This window comes from Ranitomeya variabilis, chromosome 5 (genome assembly GCF_051348905.1).
Source record: "Ranitomeya variabilis isolate aRanVar5 chromosome 5, aRanVar5.hap1, whole genome shotgun sequence".
Lineage (NCBI taxonomy): Eukaryota > Metazoa > Chordata > Amphibia > Anura > Dendrobatidae > Ranitomeya > Ranitomeya variabilis.
Genome location: NC_135236.1, coordinates 362,151,617 through 362,170,645, shown reverse-complemented (window position 1 = coordinate 362,170,645; position 19,029 = coordinate 362,151,617). Strand labels below are relative to the sequence as shown.

At 45.1% G+C, this 19,029-nt stretch overlaps 1 protein-coding gene across 10 annotated transcripts in view; it reads left to right on the top strand.

Moving 5' to 3' along the window:
• The window catches only part of MLC1 (modulator of VRAC current 1), an 82,367-nt gene that overhangs the window by 23,602 nt on the left and 39,736 nt on the right, over positions 1 to 19,029 (top strand). For all 10 annotated transcript variants that reach the window (XM_077264889.1, XM_077264892.1, XM_077264884.1 and 7 more), the window contains one exon: positions 18,876 to 18,929. In XM_077264889.1, coding sequence (XP_077121004.1) covers positions 18,876 to 18,929 — 54 coding nt within the window. The remainder of the gene's footprint in view (positions 1 to 18,875; positions 18,930 to 19,029) is intronic.

Below are 19,029 nucleotides of genomic sequence, written 5' to 3'. Positions count from 1 at the left end.
AAACACACTGACGTGCACAGACCCATTCACTTGAATGGGTCTACATGTGTGTTTTTGGTACGTGTGAAAAGTGTCATCACACATACTGGACACACCGATGTTTGAAAGAGGCCTAAGTCTAAGGCCGGGTTCACATTAGTATTTCTGTGCGCAGCGTATGATCCGCATACATCCGCATGCGTCATGCGTATGTATCTTTAACATCGTGTACGCAGGGACATGCTTTTGCGTCATTTCGCGGTGTGCGGCGGGGTCCGTCGAATGGAACATGTTGCATTTTTTAAGGCTTCAAATATTGCACAATCGTCCGCATGCGGATGATTGCGTCAAAAAAACGCATTACTGTCTATAGGAACGCATTGGTAAGCAAGGAGATGCGTACGCATGCATTCGATACGCATGCATACTTCATACTAATCATGTCCAGGAAATGATGTCAACACCTACAAAATCACTGATGTATAAAAGGGGGTATGGAGACAGGTAGTCCATTACTCTCAAGACTCTGGATGGAAGCACAAGACTCAGGACAAGACTCTGGATGTAAGTATAGAAGCTTTGAAAATGTCTGTTTCTCTTTGCAGTCTACTAATTTTTTTCTGTTCATTGAAGACTGTTTGCTGCTCTGGTCCTGGTGCTACCGCCGTCCTGGTGCTGCCTCCGTCCTGGTGCTGCCGCCGTCCTGGTGCTGCCGCCGTCCTGGTGCTGCCGCCGTCCTGGTGCTGCCGCCGTCCTGGTGCTGCCTCCGTCCTGGTGCTGCTGTCTTTCTGGTGCTGTCGTCCTGGTGCTCCTGGATGTAAGTATAGAAGCTTTGAAAATGTCTGTTTCTCTTTGCAGTCTGTACGCTGTACTATTTTTTTTTTTTTTTTTTTGTCCCTTGTAGGCTGTTTGCTGCTCCGGTCCTGTTGCTTCCATCCTGCGTACTCTGTATTAAATGTTTTCTTTACCTTGTAGACTTTTTGCTGCTCCGGTCCTGTTGCAGCCGTCCAGGTGCTGCTGCCGTCCTGGTGCTGCCTGACTGCTGTGCTGTTGGACTACTGCCTGTAATGTAAGTATTGGTGTCCATTGTTCTTTTTTTTGTGCTACATTGTGTTTGGCTCTTAACAAGTTTAATGTTTCTTATCTGTTCTTTTCTCTAGTGTTTCACTTGACTGCTGCCTGCTCTTCCAACATGTCCTCCACTGAAGCTTCCGAAAGTTGACATGACACAGATTATGTAATCACATTTGATTTACTGATTGGTATGTATTGACTGTCAATACTAGACATGTGTTAAATAATGTATTTGCTTTACAGGTACCTGACAGTGCAGAAGAGCAGGAGCAGTCTAGTGGAAATGATTCTTCCCAGGGTCGTCGGACTCAAGTTGCTGAGGAGGAAAGATGGGGTGTAAGTAGCCTTTATCATAGTTGTAATTGATTTTGTTTTCTTTTTTACTTAATTTTTTTTTTTTTTGTATTTCATCTATAGGTTCCACAACGTGAGGAAGGACAACCGGATATCGATAACTAGGTCCTTATTCAAGCTGTGGAAGAGCGAGCAGCGTTGTGGGACCCCCGTGATCGTAATCATTCCGACTCAGCCTTGATCTGATGACTCTGGGAAGAAGTGGCCAGATCGCTTTTAGATGATTGGGACCATGCAAGGCCACAAGTCAGAAAGGATTTTTGTAAGTATTGCAATGTGGTCTTAGACATTGGTTTCGCTGTAAATGTTGTCTTTTTACAATATTTTTTTTTCTTCCCCCTTCACTGTGAAGAGAGTAAAAGTTTGTTGGCGTTTGATGAAGGATCGTTTCAATAAGGAGATGAGAGAGGAGATTCGGGTTCGAAGTGGTACTGCTCAAAGGCTAAGGAAATACAAATACCACTGTAACCTTGCTTTTCTGAGGCCTGCGCTTACTCAGCGATCATGAGTATCTTTTGTATTGTCTTACTACTATTTAAACTTTAAATTTTTTTCCTAATTTTTTTTCATTTGTTTTCCACACAGAACCTGGTGCAGCACCACAGAACCTGGTGCAGCACCACAGAACCTGGATCGTCCTCTGTTGGAGCAACCCCTCATCGACCAGCCAACGAACAACTGGAGCAACCAGACAGTCTTCACAGGCTGGGGAACAGGAAGCCGGTCCATCTGGTTTTCACCTCTCACAGCCCTCTGCCGCTACTTCACTTAGCCAGCAGCAGAGGGCTTGTGAGAAGTCAGTCATGCCCAAGTTTATTCACTTAAGCTCGGACTTCCAGGCTGGGTTGAAGGCAGTTGTAGAAAGACTGGATAGTGGGTTCACTCATGTGAATACACTTTTCCAGAACGTCCACAGACACCTTGACCACCTGGAAGCCGACCTTAATAGACCGCGCAACATTATTTTTCCTCTATAGAACGTGACGTGATGGAAAACCTTAGTCCTGATCTCCAGCTCTATGTGATGAAGGCCTGTCAGTATGCTTACACTGAGGCCATGCAGCGGTCCCGATATCAGCAGCCGGCACAAACTTCCTTTCCTTCAGGGCAACAAGCTCCAGGACAGCATCAGTGGCATTATCCACCACAACCACCGCTGGACATTAGAACTGTTTCAACAGTACCCAGCTACACCATGCTGCCGAGTGCTGCAGCCCAGCCTTCCCCTTCAATCATGCAGCCGAGGTCAGCAGCCCAGACTTCCACTCCCACCACGCAGCAAGAGGAAGCAAAAGGCTGAGGAAACAGCAAAACAAAGGCCAGGAAGCGCAAAGGAAAGAGACATTATCCACCCACTCCACCCTCACCTCCAAATGTCTTTGTTTTCTAGTCTGTCCACACCTTCCCTTGGTTCTTTCCCATCCAATGTGCCAATCTCTTCCAACTTGTTTTCTACTCCTAATGTGTCCTCTTCCCCCAATTTGTCCTCTGTCAATGTTTCCGACCCAATCCTCGAATTGTCTGCCACTTCCACTTCCCCTACTTTTCCAACAACTCCAAGGCTACCATAACAGCCCGACACCCCCCAGGTTCACCATGTCACTCCCTCCTGCAGAACCCGAAAATAATTACATTACATTCATTTTTTTTTTTTTATTTTAAAATTGTTTAATTTTAACAATTGTTTTTATTTTTGTTAATAAAAATTATTTTGATTCACAATAACTGTCTCACTGTGTTTTCTTTAGCTCTTTGTTTAAACATGTGTGTATTGTTGAGTGTATTGTTGAGTGAAGTATTAATGGGTGTTACAGTTGAGGTGTTTATTATTAAAGGTACATTCAAACATGTCAATATTACAGTCACAAAAAAGTTCAGCTACCTAACATTACAGGTACATTTATTTACAGCTTAACCCTTTTCATCTTGCCATGACGCATGTCCAATATCAGAGACAAAGTAGGCAGCAAATGTATCCCTCATTTGGGCAACTTCCAATGTAGTCCTCAGAGGGTTAACATGATAATCCGGCAATGTGGTATTAACAGGTTCATCAAGTTCGAGGTTGGATTGCTCTTTTGCCAGGATATAATTATGCAGAACAACATGCGCTTTTGGAGCGCCCCCACACCGCCGCAGGGCCGAGGGGTACCCGGAGCCGGGCCTCTAGGTCTCAGTCCTGGGGTTGTCACGGTGGCTAGACCCGGTCCGTGGCCCTGTCTGTCAGTGGGGGACGTCCGGTGCAATAAGTGGTGTAGTAACGGTGTAGCGGTGCAGTTGTGGGGTGCAGGTCGCGGTAAATAACGAGGACACCAGGTTGCAGTCTCTTTACCTCTTTACTGAAGCTCTCTGGGTCCTCAGTCCAGAATACGGCTCACCAGGCTGCGCAAGTCCGGCCGGTCCAATGGCACTTCCAGAGCTCTCCTTGCAGGTGGAAATCGGTGCCTTCCTTCTAGCGCTATGTGTTGCAGTCCTTTCCTGCTGTGCTTACGGAAAGTACCCCACAACTGTTGTGTCTGTTTCTCGTGTTCCCTCACAACAACTTAATTCGCAATGATCTTTCTCGTCCCTCCAGATACTATGGTAGGAACGCACCCGTATGACGGGGAGGCTCGGAGATCTTCCGGGACTCTATCTGCGCCCCTCTCCTGTTGGTACCCCCCTTTGCCTTCCTGGGTGATGCGTGAGACAGTCCGCCTAAAGCTAACTGCCCTGCCGTAGGTCTGAGGTATGGCTTGAAACTCTTTACCTCCTCGGCGTTCCGGCCACCGGTAGTGCGCCTCAGTAAGGTGCTGCCTCTTTCAGCACAACCCTCACTGGTATCTCCTTTCGCTTGACTTCGTTTCTCACTCAGCACAATCTATCTCGCTTCTAGTCCTTTCTTGAGTCCCGCCGCTTCCAGGAGCCTGCGCGGACCCGTTACGTTCTTTCAATGCCAAGCCTCTGCCAGGATCCCACCCCTGGCAGAGACCCTACAGTCTCTCCCTTCACAACACCCCCTGCCACAGGGTGTTGCTCCGTTCAATCCCGTCAGCGTTCTCTCTAACTTCCTGCCTGACCCCCAGTTTACCCACTATGGTGGGGAGTGGCCTAATGAATAGCACCCTTAGCTCCCCCCGGAGGCCCAGCTGTGAAATGTATTGGTGACTGTGATACCTGCTCAGAGAACTCCTTCAGTGCCATCGAACGCACCATGGCCCCCCTTAGTGGCTGAGCCATGATACTGCAACGACCAGGACTCTGGGGCGCTGCACTTTCACAACCTCATCAATTGTCTCTATTTTAAGATTGATTGGTGTTCCCAAAATGCGCCATTTAGCTGCCAGCAAACCAAAGGCACACTCCACAGTTCTTCGTGTCCTTGTCAGTCTGTAGTTGAAAATCCTTTTGGTGTGATTGAAGTCCCAACTTGAGTATGGTTTTATGAGGTTGGCACACATTTGAAATGCCTCATCACCAACAACAACAAATGGCATTGGCGGTCCTTCAGTGTTCGGAAGAGCTTGTGGCAGTGGAAAATTAAAATTATTAGCTTACAAACGTCCCATGTCAGAGTTTTTCAGTCTGTGAGTCATTTCCTCGTCCAAATGAGCCAACGTCAACGGCGTCAAATCGACATTCAGCATCCGCAATCGCCATTAGAACAATGGAAAAGTATTTTTTAGAATTGAAGTACTCGGATCCACTTCCAGCAGGTTTTAGAATCCGAATGTGTTTGCCGTCCACAGCCTCCACACAGTTTGGAAAATTACAAATTTCCTTGAATTTTTCTGCATTTTTCAGCCAGAGTTCATTTGTGGGTTGGGGGAGGAATTTTGCACGCAGAACATCACACAATGCACGGCAGGTGTCTCCAACAATCCCAGAAAGAGTGGACAATCCAATCCGAAATTGAAAATGTAAAGATCTGAAGGTCTCTCCGGTAGCCAGGAATCTGTGGAAAATTAAAATTGTGGAAAAAAAATCAGTACATGGCTTTTATAACAAGAATATTAATGACAGGTGTTTCTTTTTCAACATTACGTACCTTAGGGTCACCAACAGACGTTCCTCAGCAGGAATTGCTCTACATAGTTGCGTGTCCTGCCTGGTGATGGATCCTCGCACACGATGCAGCAATTCATCAAAGCTCTGTTCAGACATCCTCGTGTATTCAAAAAAACTTTTGCACGTTTTGATGAAGCTCGGTGTACAATGAGTGGTAGGCTCCACGGCTCTCTCGGACTTCAACAATGGTGTGTTGCCGATGGCAACAACGACGTCTTCTCTGTCTTTCTCTTCTCCTTTCTTCCTCACAAGTCACAGCAAAAGCTAAAGCCAATTTCAATGATAAATCCAGATTCAGATTGAAGCTCTCCACGCTAAGATCCATCTTGCAGCAGGATACAGCATCAAAAGAAGAGGATTTCATCTGTGCAGGGTCTATATATAGAAATCTCATAATCCACTCCCATTGGGAAATACCGTACACATGCGCATAAACAACGCAAACGCATGCAAAAATGCATACAAACGCATGCACACAGCGTTTTTTAGCCGTTATGCATAAGATGATGCGGATAAAAAATGTTGTGTAAACATGTGTTTGCATACGTTTGCACATGCAGATGATATGCTGTGCACAGAAACGCTAATGTGAACCTAGCCTAAGAGCCTCGTTCTGCCCTCATTCTGGCTCTCATAGACTTGCATTGAGTTATGACTTTCAAATTGCCTAGCAAACGCTAGAGTGATCCAGCAGGTCACAAACTGCTGGAGACCGACAAAAGTAGCAGTATTGGTATACTAAGTATTATTCTTAGTGGCTACTAAGTATAATACTAGGGGCAGGGGACTTAGTAGCACCAATCCAGCACTGCATTAAAAAAACCCGCTTGAGTGGTGCTTTAAAAAATGCTTGTTTTCCCAGTCATCCTTCAGTCTAAACAAGTTGCCAATCATTTGATTTATGAGCAAAAAGATTTTGCACTGCGCAAGTCACTGAAGTGGTGCATCGTCTTGTGTAAAGAGGACTGTTGCTATTCCCAAATGATGAAATTGAATTCAGGTTTTTCATGAACATGATGTTGACAAACTGTACTGGAGAATATTTTTTCCAAACTGAAACATATAAAAAAATCTGCTTCATAGCACAATGGGGCAATGTTTAAACTGGCTTTCATTTATGTGCACTAAAAATGATATCCTGAAGACCATTGACTTTAATGCTCTGCAAAGAAATGAGGCAAATGCTTGTTATAATAAGTTTGCACTTTCATACTGTGCCATCCAATCTGTGTGGCTTATTGAGTATTATTGTGTTTTTCAAGCATGGTGTATTGTTCAGATGTTTATCATGTTGCTTAGTTGCTGCTGTACAGCATATTTTTTAATGTTCTGTTTGGACAGAACGTCGGACAGGTGAGGGATATTGTTGTTTTTTATTTTTGTTTTATTACAGGAGACGAGGGATTGAATGGAATGGGTGTTAGGTGAGTACAACTCTATTGTATTATTTTTAAATAAAAAAAGGAAAAGTGTGTTTTTTGTTTTATTTCAAATAAACACACAGCCAGAATAAAGTCATTTATTTACCATACAACTATAGGAATAGTAATGGATAACCATCTTATAGATGCCTCTCCATTACTAATCAATGGGCTTGATGTCACCTGACAATAGAAAGTTGACATCAACGCCACAAATATGAACCCCACTTGCCACTGTTACAGAGCAAGTGGGAAGAGTTGAGCAAAGTGCCAGCCAGAATTTGATCATCCAATTGATGTGCCTTTTCTGGGCGGCTGCAGGCTACTATTTTTTAGGCTGGGAGGGGCCAATATCCATGACCCCTTTACCAGCCTGAAAATACCAGCCCCCAGCTGTCTGCTTTAGCAAGGCTGGTTGTAAAAATGGGAGGGATCCCATGCCATTTTTTTTAAATTACCGTATATGTATATACTTGAGTATAAGCTGAGAATTTCAGCCCATTTTTTTTAGGCTGAAATTGCCCCTCTCGGCTTATACTCAAGTCATACCCAGGGGTCGGCAGGGGAGGGGGAGCGGCAGCTGTGTAATAATACTCACCTGCTCCTGGCACGGTCCCTGCACGTCCCTGGTTCCCCGGTGCCGGCAGCTTCTTCCTGTAGTGAGCGGTCACATGGTACCGCTCATTACAGCAATGAATATGGACCCGACTCCACTCCCATAGGGGTGGAGCCGAATATTCATTACTGTAATGAGAGGTACCATGTGACCGCTCACTACAGGAAGAAGCTGCTGGGGAACAGACGTGAAGGAACTGCGCCAGGAGCAGGTGAGTATGATGGGGGCAGTGTGTGATATTCACCTGCTCCCCGTCCCACCGTCGGCGCCGCTGCATCTTCCCCTTCCTCTGCAGTGACGCTCAGGTCAGAGGACGTGATGACGCGATTAGTGCGCGCCGCCCTCTGCCTGAACAGTCAGTGCAGAGGACAGGGAAGACACAGGGGTGGTCGGCGCTGGAATGGGGAGCAGGTGAATATAGCAAGTGCCGGGGGCCTGAGAGGTGAGTGTGATTTTTTATTTTTTTAATCGCAGCAACAGCATATGAGGCAAATATCTGTATGGAGCATCTTATGGGGCCATGTGCAGCATTATATGGGGCAAATATCTGTATGGAGCATCTTATGGGGCCATGTGCAGCATTATATGGGGCAAATATCTCTATAGAGCATCTTATGGGGCCATAATCTACATTTGTGGAGCATTATACGGGGCAAATGTGTCTATGCAGCATCTTATGGGGCCGTAATAAGCATTTGTGCAGCATTGTATGGGGCAAATGTCTGTATGGAGCGTCTTATGGGGTCATAATCAACATTTGTGCAGCATTATATGGGCATATTTTAATATGGAGCATCTTATGGAGTCCATCATAAACTGTTTGGAGCATTATATGGAGGGTATTTTATATGGAGCATCGTATGAGGCCATCATGAACTGTATGGAGCATTATATGGGGCTCCTGATTCAATATGGATATTCAAAAACACTTAACCTACTGACGTCTCAATTAATTTTACTTTTATTGGTATCTATTTTTATTTTTGAAATTAACCAGTAGCTGCTGCATTTTCCACCCTAGGCTTATACTCGAGTCTTTAAAGGGACTCTGTCACCTTCTCCAGCCGTTATAAACTAAAAGAGCCACCTTGTGCAGCAGTAATGCTGCATTCTAACAAGGTGGCTCTTTTAGTTTGTGGTGCAGTTATAGCCAAAATAAAGCGTTTTATAATTTTGCCAAAATACCTCTCTTTAGCCCTGGAGGCAGGTCTTAACCCCTCTGCTGCAACCGCCACACTTCAGTCAGTCAAATCTTGTTCGGCGCCGGGCGCCGCCCCCTCCGCTCTGTTTTCCACTCAAATCCGGCGCCTTCGCTGTTTAGTACTGGCTGGGGCTGTGCGGCCACCCAGCTTGTGAATCCCAGCCCCGCACTCCGCATAATGCATAACACACTGCGGGGCTGGGATTCACAAGCTGGGTGGCCGCACTGGCCGCACAGGAGCAGTCTGCAAGACTGCATGTGAGGTCAGACGGCCAGAGCTCACTGCGCCTGTCCCAGCCAGTACTAAACAGCGCAGGCGCCGGATTTGAGTGGAGAACAGCGCGGAGGGGGCGGCGCCCGGCGCCGAAGAAGATTTGAGTGACTGAAGTGTGGCGGTTGCAGCAGAGGGGTTAAGACCTGCCTCCCGCTCTTCAGCCCATTCAAAAACAGTCAAAAATGCCTCTACATCACCCGGCGTCCTTTTCTGCATCACTCATCTTACCGCCTTCCAGGATGTCCGGATGTATGTGTCGTCAGCTGGTGTTGGGAAATGGGCTTCTGGCCTCCCATGAACCGCCTCTGCAAGCCACTGAATCTGCTGCTGTTGTTTGAACTGGTCTTGTTGGTGCTGATGCTGTTGTTGGAGGTGCTGCTTCCGCTGTTGTTGCATCTGCTGGATAAGCAGCTTCTCTTGATCTGCTAGCTGTTGCTGCTGCTGTATGTTGAAAGATGCATGATCAGGTCCTACATATTGTCTGACTTTATATCCTGGCTTATCCAGGACATGAGGTTTGTCCAAAGCTGCTAATCGTGTTCTTGGAACGTTGCCTGCTTTTGAAACATGGTACATGGAGGTAGAAAACAGGAACACTGTCTTTAAATCTCCTGTTGGTTTTTTATATAGATGGCATAAATCAACCTGAATGAAAAAAAAACACAGCCCTTCTGCCAAAACAGGCAAATAAAACAAAATGCTGTAACAGTCCATACATCTGCGGGGTTCTGCCTGCTCTGAAGAAACACAGGGATAGACAAACCACTGGCGTTCCTCTCTCCAGCCCTACTAAACTCTGACTGCCTCTGCAGGCCAGCCATTTAAGCTGCAGACCACACACTGTGTTTGAGATAAGCTGGACAACTTCCCACCCTCTCTATAGTTGTCCACAAAAAAAACAGCCCTTTTACAAATTGGCTGTTAACCCATTGCAACACTTAATGTGCTGAAGGAAAAACTCCTAGGTTTCACATCACTGAAGCCATTAACCTCGGCGAAATGTATCTCCCCTTGAGTACAGTCTCCTTTGAAACCCAGACACTGACTGAATTTCAAGAAAGCTCCGTAATGATAGACACAGAGGTCTACAACAGATCTCAGCCATTTGTGTCACAGGAATGCTGATGGGCGCATAGAGTGACGTTCACACAGCTCCATTGACATAAAAATTTCAAAAAACTTTTTCTGACAGTAGCGACTCAAATCAAAGTTTTTGTTTGTTTGTTTTTTCTTACAAATTTCAGGCTTTTTCACTATTTTACATAAAAAACTTTATACGTTTGGTATTGCCAAATTCGTACTGACTTGTCACTAGATCATTTTTCTGCACAGTGAACACCATACAAATAAAACTTCGGTGCATTTGGATTTTTTTTTCTTGCTTTTCAGTACATAGTAAGTTTAAATGGGTGGTTTCATTGAAAACTACAATTCATCCTGACAAAAACAACTGACCACAAACGAAACAACTATCGCCATGCTGCATCTATTGTTGTCTATGTTTAAGGAAGCATTCCCATGAAAATTTGTATGCCCTAAAGCTGTGCATATGTAATATAGTGTAAGGTCGCATTCACTCGTTTAGTATTTGGACAGTATTTTACCTCATTATTTGTAAGCCAAAACCAGAAGTTTGTAAAAAAAAAATACAGAAGTGGTGACGTGTTCCATTCCTGGTTTTGGCTTACAAATACTGAGGTAAAATGCTGACCAAATACTGAACGTGGCCTAAGTGTGTTAATATATTCACCGATTGCCATCTTCCCCAGTTTCCAGCACCAGTTCTGTGCTCTTCTCAATCACCTAACTGCAATTCCGATCCATCTATGACACCATAGCTGCCCCAACGCGCGTTTTGCCGATATGCTTTCTCAAGGGGAGTGAGAATCTTTTATTTAAATCTAATATTAACTTGTGTTTCTTGGAGTCCTGCAGTAGAAGTAGATCATAAAGTGTGATGATTATATGTTAAAGAGAATCTGTAAGCAGGTTTGTGCTACCTCATTTCAAAGCAGCAAAATATAGGAAAAGAGACTCTGAATCTAATTATGTATCACTTAGTTTACTAGAAGTGGTATTGACACAAACAAAGCTGAGAGAGCTGCCGCCACCCACACCAGGCTCTGTATGTGCATAGTTTATAAACAGTGAGCTTCTAATCACAGAAGGGGTTGTAGTCAAACTAGCATGCATACACTATTGTATCTTCTGCAGTCTAGTAATGATAATCACCAGGTGATAAAACCTTCAGCTTTAGTAAACCTCACACAGCCTGACATGTGACACATCTTTTTAATTCAGTTCTTTACCCCTACCTGCATCTCTTGACAGCAAAAAACGCTGCAGAAAAATCTGCTGTGTTTTCATGCGTTTTTCCATTAGTTTTTTGCATCCGTTTTTTATCCGGTGCAAAAGCACAAAGAATTGACATGCTGCGGATTTAAATGCACAGCAAATCCTGAAAGGAAAAATAATGATCATGTGGACAACACTTCAGGATTCTCATTGACTGGTTTTATAGATTCCCTAGCATTTTTAGGCCAATTTCACTGCGAAAAAAATGTATCAAAAACGCCCCATGTGCACACAGACTTAAAGGGAGCCTGTCACCCCCAAAATCGAGGGTGAGGTAAGCTCACCGGCATCAGGGGCTCATCTACAGCATTCTGTAATGCTGTAGATAAGCCCCAGATGTAACCTGAAAGATGAGAAAAAGAGGTCAGATTATACTCATCCAGGGGTGTTCCCGCTGCGGTCCGGTCCGATGGGCGTCGCGGTCCGGGGCCTCCCATCTTCTTACGATGACGTCCTCTTCTTGTCTTCACCCTGCGGCTCCAGCGCAGGCGTACTTTGTCTGCCTCTCTGACCTTTCCCGGCGCCTGCGCACTCTAGTACTTTGCTCTGCCCTCAACAGGGCAGACAAAGTACGCCTGCACCGGAGCCACAGTGTGAAGACAAGAAGAGGATGTCATCGTAAGAAGATGGGAGGCCCCGGACCGCGACGCCCATCGGATCAGACGGCCCACCCAGGTGAGTATAATCTAACCTTTTTTCTCATCTTTTAGGAAAGATCGGGGGCTTATCTACAGCATTACAGAATGCTGTAGATAAGCCCCTGATGCCGGTGGGCTTAGCTCACCGTTGATTTTGGGGATGACAGATTCCCTTTAAGTTCTCTTAACACTTTTTTTTTTTTTTTTTTTTAAAGCATTTGTTTAATATTGGTTTTGGATCTTTTTCTTGTCCTAGGGGCTTTTTTGTAACATTTTGTGAATATGTAAGGTCCTATTGGTGATTCTTACAGCATACCAAGATCATACTGCATTTTCAAGGAACCAATCAACTGTAGAAAAGAAACACATGGACTGCAAATCCACGTGCACACGTTGAGTATTTATCAGTATGTGTAAGCCAAAACCAGAAGTTGGCAAAAAATGCAGAAGTGGTGACGTGTTTCTATTATACTTTTCCATTGATCATTCCACTCCTGATTTTGACTTACAAATGCTAATGTAAAAACTCACCAAACAATCAGTGTATGCGCATGGCTTCATACATTTGCCTACTGCTGCTAGGCAAAATTTACAAAAACTAGATTCCTAGGTAATAGTGATGAGTGAGTGTACTCGGGTTTTCCGAGCATGCTCAGGTTGTCTCCGAGTATTTTGGGTGTGCTCAGAGATTATGTTTGTCGTCGCAGCTGCATGATTTGCGGCTGCTAGACAGCCTGTTAACATGTGGGGATTCCCTAACAAACGGGCAACCCCCACATGTATTCAGGCTGTCTAGCCGCCGCAAATCATGCAGCTGCGGCGACTCAAACATAATCTCCGAGCACACCCAAAATACTCAGAGACCACCCGAGCATGCTCGGAAAACCCGAGTACCGAGTACACTCGCTCATCACTTCTAGTTAATAGTGATGAGCGAGCATGCTCTGTAGTGCTTAGTGCTTGCCTGAGCATCACGCTGCTCGTGATGCGCGCCGAGCATTTCTGGGGTTCGGCGGTAGCTCGGGTCCCCGCCCTGCATGTTTGTCGCTCTCTACAGCGCCAATCAACATGCAGGGATTCTCTGCTACGCACTGTAACGCCACAGCCATGTTGGTTGTAGCATAACAGTGATTGGCTGGCCGCACAGCGTCATGAAGTCTATATCAGATCTGGAGCCGCCCTGCTCGTCCCAGTCAGCTCTGGACTTAGGCAGTGTAGGGAGAGGTGCTGCAGAGATAGGGGCAGATTTGGTGGTGTATAAGTTAGTGTGGGTATACCATATAGAATACACAAATCTAGCTAAACAAACAGTCCTTCTGAGGACTAATTATGGTGTCTATAGGTATCAGTGCTAGGCAGGCAGTGTATGTGGCAGACTTCATTGCATACAGCAAGAGGGTCCACTCCATTACTGTCTGCTGCTGCCTATTACAGATATTTACCGTATATAAATAGCCCCAGGTGTCAGTGGCCTGGAAAAAATATTTGGCATCTTAATCCTGATTATTTTCTTCAAAAGCAATCCAGAGCACACTGTTTATTTTCTCCATTAGCTTCTTGGCACTGCAGAATACAGCCAGATCCTTTCCATAGTACAGCGTGAAAATCCAGCTATTTTAAACAGGGGTTTGGCTGTCACAGCGATCACATCTGAGTGCGCAGAAAATTCTTCCATTTCTGTGCTGCTGTAAAATTTTGTTGGAGTGTCCTATACAAATTATAGACACCAGTTTGGTGGAAAAAAAAATAGTTACCTACAGGGCAGATATTTTACACTGAGTTTTGTCCGCCACACGGGTTGCATATCAGTGCGCTCAAAATTGTGTCATTTCAGGCCTCCATTGTCATTTTTTTGCTGTGTCTTAGCCTAGTTATTGACACCCATTTGCTGCAAAAAAAACCCCAAAAACTACAGTCCAGATATTTGAACATGGGGTATCTCCGTCACAGGCCTCACATATCAGTGATCTAAAAAATTATGCCATTTCAGGGCTCCATTGCATTTTTTTGCCTAGTTATTGACACCAGTGTTCTTGAAAAAAATATGGTTACTTACAGGCCAGATATTTTAAATTGTGGTTTTCATGCAGACGGATCACATATAAGTTCACTCCAAATTCAACTATTTGTACTGAACGTGGAAAATATTGTACTCCATTTAAAATGGGAAAGGTGCGTGGCAAGAAATAGGAAGTGGACGTGATGGTGCTTGCAGAGGCCGAGGCCTTGGGTAAGCTGAAATTGTGCCACAAAAATCACCCACATCTTCTCGCCCAAACTTCCTGTCCCAATTACGAAGGGACCGCAGCAGCACACCACTATTGAACCTAGAGCAATGCTAAAAGGTTGTTGGTTGGATAGCGGATAATGCTTCCAGTCATTTTGCTAACACCACCACCCTGTCTTCCACACGGTCAGGTCTAAGTAGCCGTGAGTTTGGACCGCATATTCCTCACCCTGATCCTTCTTCCTTCCACCATGCTGAGCACCCGGAGACAACTGATACCACACTTGGACACTGAAGAGCTGTTCACTTTTCCATTTGTAGATTCTGGCCTCTCTCCCGGTCCAGTTGAAGCAGGGCAAGAGGAGATCACATGTAGCGGTGCCAAAATATTTCAGCAGCCACGTTCACACGAAGGCGACGGTGGGAAAGTGTCAGAAAAGGTGGATGTTGATGAGACACAATTGCCAGAAAGTCAGGAGGCGGACCAGGGTGCGGAAGTGGAGGACGAGGTGGTGGATGGTTTACACTGCTCAAAAATATAAAGGGAACACTAAAATCCCACATCCTAGATATCAATGAATTAAATATTCCAGTTGTAAATCTTTATTCATTACATAGTAGAACGTGTTGAGAAAAATAAAACCTAAAAATTATCAATGTAAATCACAACTAATATGCAACGGAGGTCTGGAATTGGAATAATGCTCAAAATCAAAGTGGAAAATGAAGTTACAGGCTGATCCAACTTCAGTTGAAATGCCTCATGACATGGAAATGATGCTCAGTAGTATGTGTAGCCTCCACATGCCTGTATGACCTCCCTACAATGCCTGGGCATACTCCTGATGAGGCGGCGGATGTTCTCCTGAGGGATCTCCTCCCAGACCTGGACTAAAGCATCCGCCAACTCCTGGACAGTCTGTGGTGCAACGTGACGTTGGTGGATGGTGCAAGACATGATGTCCCAGATGTGTTCAATCGGATTCAGGTCTGGGGAATGGGCGGGCCAGTCCATAGCTTCAATGCCTTCATCTTGCAGGAACTGCTGACACACTCCAGCCACATGAGGTCTGGCATTGTCCTGCATTAGGAGGAACCCAGGGCCAACCGCACCAGATATGGTTTCAAAAGGGGTTGGAGCATCTCACCTCGGTACCTAATGGAAGTCAGGTTACCTCTGGCGAGCACATGGAGGGCTGTGCGGCCCTCCGAAGAAATGCCACCCCACACTATTACTGACCCACTGCCAAACTGGTCATGCTGAAGGATGTTGCAGACAGAAGATCGCACTTCATGGCGTCTCCAGACTCTGTCACGTCTGTCACATAGGATCAATGTGAACTTGCTTCCATCTGTGAAGAGCACAGGGCACCAGTTGTGAATTTGCCAATCCTGGTATTCTGTGGCAAATGCCAAGTGTTCTGCACGGCGTTGGGCTGTGAGCACAACCCCCATCTGTGAATGTCCGGCACTCAGGCCATCCTCATGGAGTTTGGTTTTTTACCGTTTGTGCAGACACATGCACATTTGTGGCCTGCTGGAGGTTATTTTGCAGGACTCTGGCAGTGCTCCTCCTGTTCCTCCTTGCACAAAGGCTGAGGTAGCGGTCCTGCTGCTGGGTTGTTGCCCTCCTACTGCCCCCTCCACGTCTCCTGGTGTACTAGCCTGTCTCCTGGTAGCGCCTCCAGCTTCTGGACACTATGCTGACAGACACAGCAAACCTTCTTGCCACAGCTCGCATTGATGTGACATCCTGGATGAGCTGCACTACCTGAGCTACTTGTGGGGGTTGTAGAGTCCGTCTCATGCTACCACGAGTGTGAAAGCACAACCAACATTCAAAAGTGACCAAAACATGAGCTAGAAAGCATTGGTACTGAGATGTGGAGAACCACTCCTTTATTGAATGTGTCTTGATAATTGCCAATAACTTCCATCTGTGGTCTATTCCATTTGCACAACAGCATGTGAAATTGATTGTCAAACAGTGTTGCTTCCTAAGTGGACAGTTTGATTTCACAGAAGTTTGATTTACTTGGAGTTATATTCTGTTGTTTAAGAGTTCTCTTTATTTTGTTGAGCAGTGTAGTAACTGACCCAAGCTGGCAGGAGGACATGCAGAGCGAGGACAGCAGCACACAATTCACCAATGCAGGTTCTTCAGAAAAGCAGGTGTGTCCAGCGAGTGGTGAAGGTAAAAAATAACTTTTAATGAAAATAAATTAAAAATATATCCATATATATGGTATCCAGCACTCAGTACACAATGGCTATAGAACCTAATGACGATCTACGCGTTTCGACCTGGTGGTCTTATTCATGATCTCACCAGGTCGAAACGCGTAGATCTGATTTTTTTTTTCTACTTTAATGCAGGTTGTCAACACTGCAATTCTCCACTGCAGTTTCTTCAGCCTCAACACTGAAATTCTCCACTGCAGGTTCTTCAGCCTCAACAATGCAATTCTCCACTGCCGGGCTTTATCCTCGGCACTGCAATTCTCCAATGCAGGTTCTTCAGGCTCAACACTGCAATGCTTCACTGCCCGGTATTCAGCCTCAACACTGCAATTCTCCACTGCCGTTTCTTCAGCCTCAACACTGCAATTGTCCACTGCAGGTTCATCAAGATCACTGCAATTTACCAATGCAGGTTCTTCAGCCTCAACACTGCAATTCTCCACTGCACATTTTTCAGCATCAACACTGACATTATCCACTGCCGGGTCTTCAGCCTCAACACTGCAATTCTCCAATGCAGTTTCTTCAGGCTCAACACTGAAATGCTCCACTGCCGTGTCTTCAGCCCCTACACTTCAATTGTCCACTGCAGGTTTTTCAGGCTCAACACTGACATTCTCTACTGCTGGGTCTTGATCCTCAACACTACAATTCTCCAATAAAGATTCTTCAGGCTCAACACTGAAATGCTTGACTGCAGTTTCTTCAGCCTCAACACTGCAATGCTCCATTGCAGGTTTTTGAGCCTCTACACTGCAATTCACTGCATAGGCAAACAGTATGGGAGTACCAAATGAGTAATAATGGGAACTTTAGTTTCATGTGGCCATCCAGGCTGTCTGTTCAAAGGGTTATTGGGGTGCATCCAAATTTGGAGCAGGCCTTGCATTCAATGCATAGGCAAACAGTATGGGAGCACCAAATGAGTAAAAATGAGAACTTTGGTTTCAGGTGGCCATCCAGGATATCTGTTCAATGGGTTATTGGGGTGCTTCCAAATTTGGAGCAGGCCTTGCATTAACTTCATGGGCAAACACTATGGGAGTACCAAATGAGTAATAATGGGAACTTTGGTTTCAGGTTCCATCCAGGACATCTGTTCAATGGGTTATTGGGGTGCGTATAACGTTGGGGCAGGGCAGGCCTTGTATTCAATGATAGGCAAACAGTATGAGAGTACCAAATGAGTTATAATGGTAACTTTGGTTCCATGTAGCCATCCCGGACGTCTGTTCAAAGGCTTATTGGGGTGCATGTAACTTTCGGGCAGTGCGGGCCTTGCATTCAATGCATAGGCAAACAGTATGGGAGTACCAAATGAGTAATAGTGGGAACTTTGGTTTCATGTGGCCATCCAGGACGTCTGTTCAAAGGGTTATTGGGGTGTGTGTAACTTTGGGGCAGGGCAGACTTTGCATTCACTTCATGGGCAAACAGTATGGGAGTACAAAATGAGTAATAATGGGAACTTTGGTTTCATGTGGCCATCCAGGACATCTGTTCAAAGAGTTATTGGGGTGCATCCAAATTTGGGGCAGGCATTGCATTCAATGCATAGGTAATAACAGTATAGGAGACCCACTGTTTAATAATGGGAACAACAAAGCATAGCCAGCTGATGGCTCTCTAAGAATAGTGAGGACCGACTGCTGGACCTTTAAGAATAGTAAAGGCCACCTGATGGCCCTATAAAAATAGGCTCGTGACTTTCAGAGTCTCTCCTTCATAAATGAAACAGGATGTGTCAGATGTGTCACACACCACATGGCCAGATAAGGTTGTAAAATGTTAAAATGACATTTCCCAGTGAATGCATTTGTCTTGGTTGAAAGCAATGCTAAAGTTGAATAACGCATCAAAAAACGTTACATGTGGACATAGCCATAGTGGTAGAGGAGCATTTTTGTTTTGATTTTTTTATTTTGCCTTATATACAAATCATTATCCTGGAAAGGATGTTCCTTTACATATTTCCCAGGAAAATGCATTTTGGTTTTGTTTTTGTATGTTTTATTGTGCGCCTGTAAAAGTGGTGTAAGACTCTAACAACATTGTTCACAGCAGTAACCTGGGAGTCCGCAATGCTTCCAGGGGTCTTCCCCATGATGTTCCCATGTCAGTGGAGCACCGTTCCCATCGATTTCTGCTGTTTTTAGACCCTAAAAAGACCCCCGGGGGGCTGCGGCAAAAGTGCTCAAGTTTCCCATAGACTTACATTGGGCTCGTAGCTTGGGTCGAGCACCTGAGCATTTCAATATACTCGACCTGAGCATTTTAGTGCTTTCACTTTTTTCACTATAGTATTCAAAGCAGCATCTGGCGGCACAAAAAAAAGTAAAACAAATGCTGTTTTGCTGCATGTTGTATTTCAGACTTTGGCAGAATGAGCTTTTTTATGTACATGTAAGTAGCTGATAAGTTACGGTATATACATATTTTGTTTTACAGTGTCTACCTTCTGCTGTTGTACATTTTGCCGTGCTGAAGAACAAAGAAAATGCTGTAAGTAATTTTTTAAAATGCCTTAACTTTTTTTTATAATTCAAGGCTAAGTACACATGGAGTAGTCATCGAGTTTTCTCAGTCGAAACCACTTCAGGAA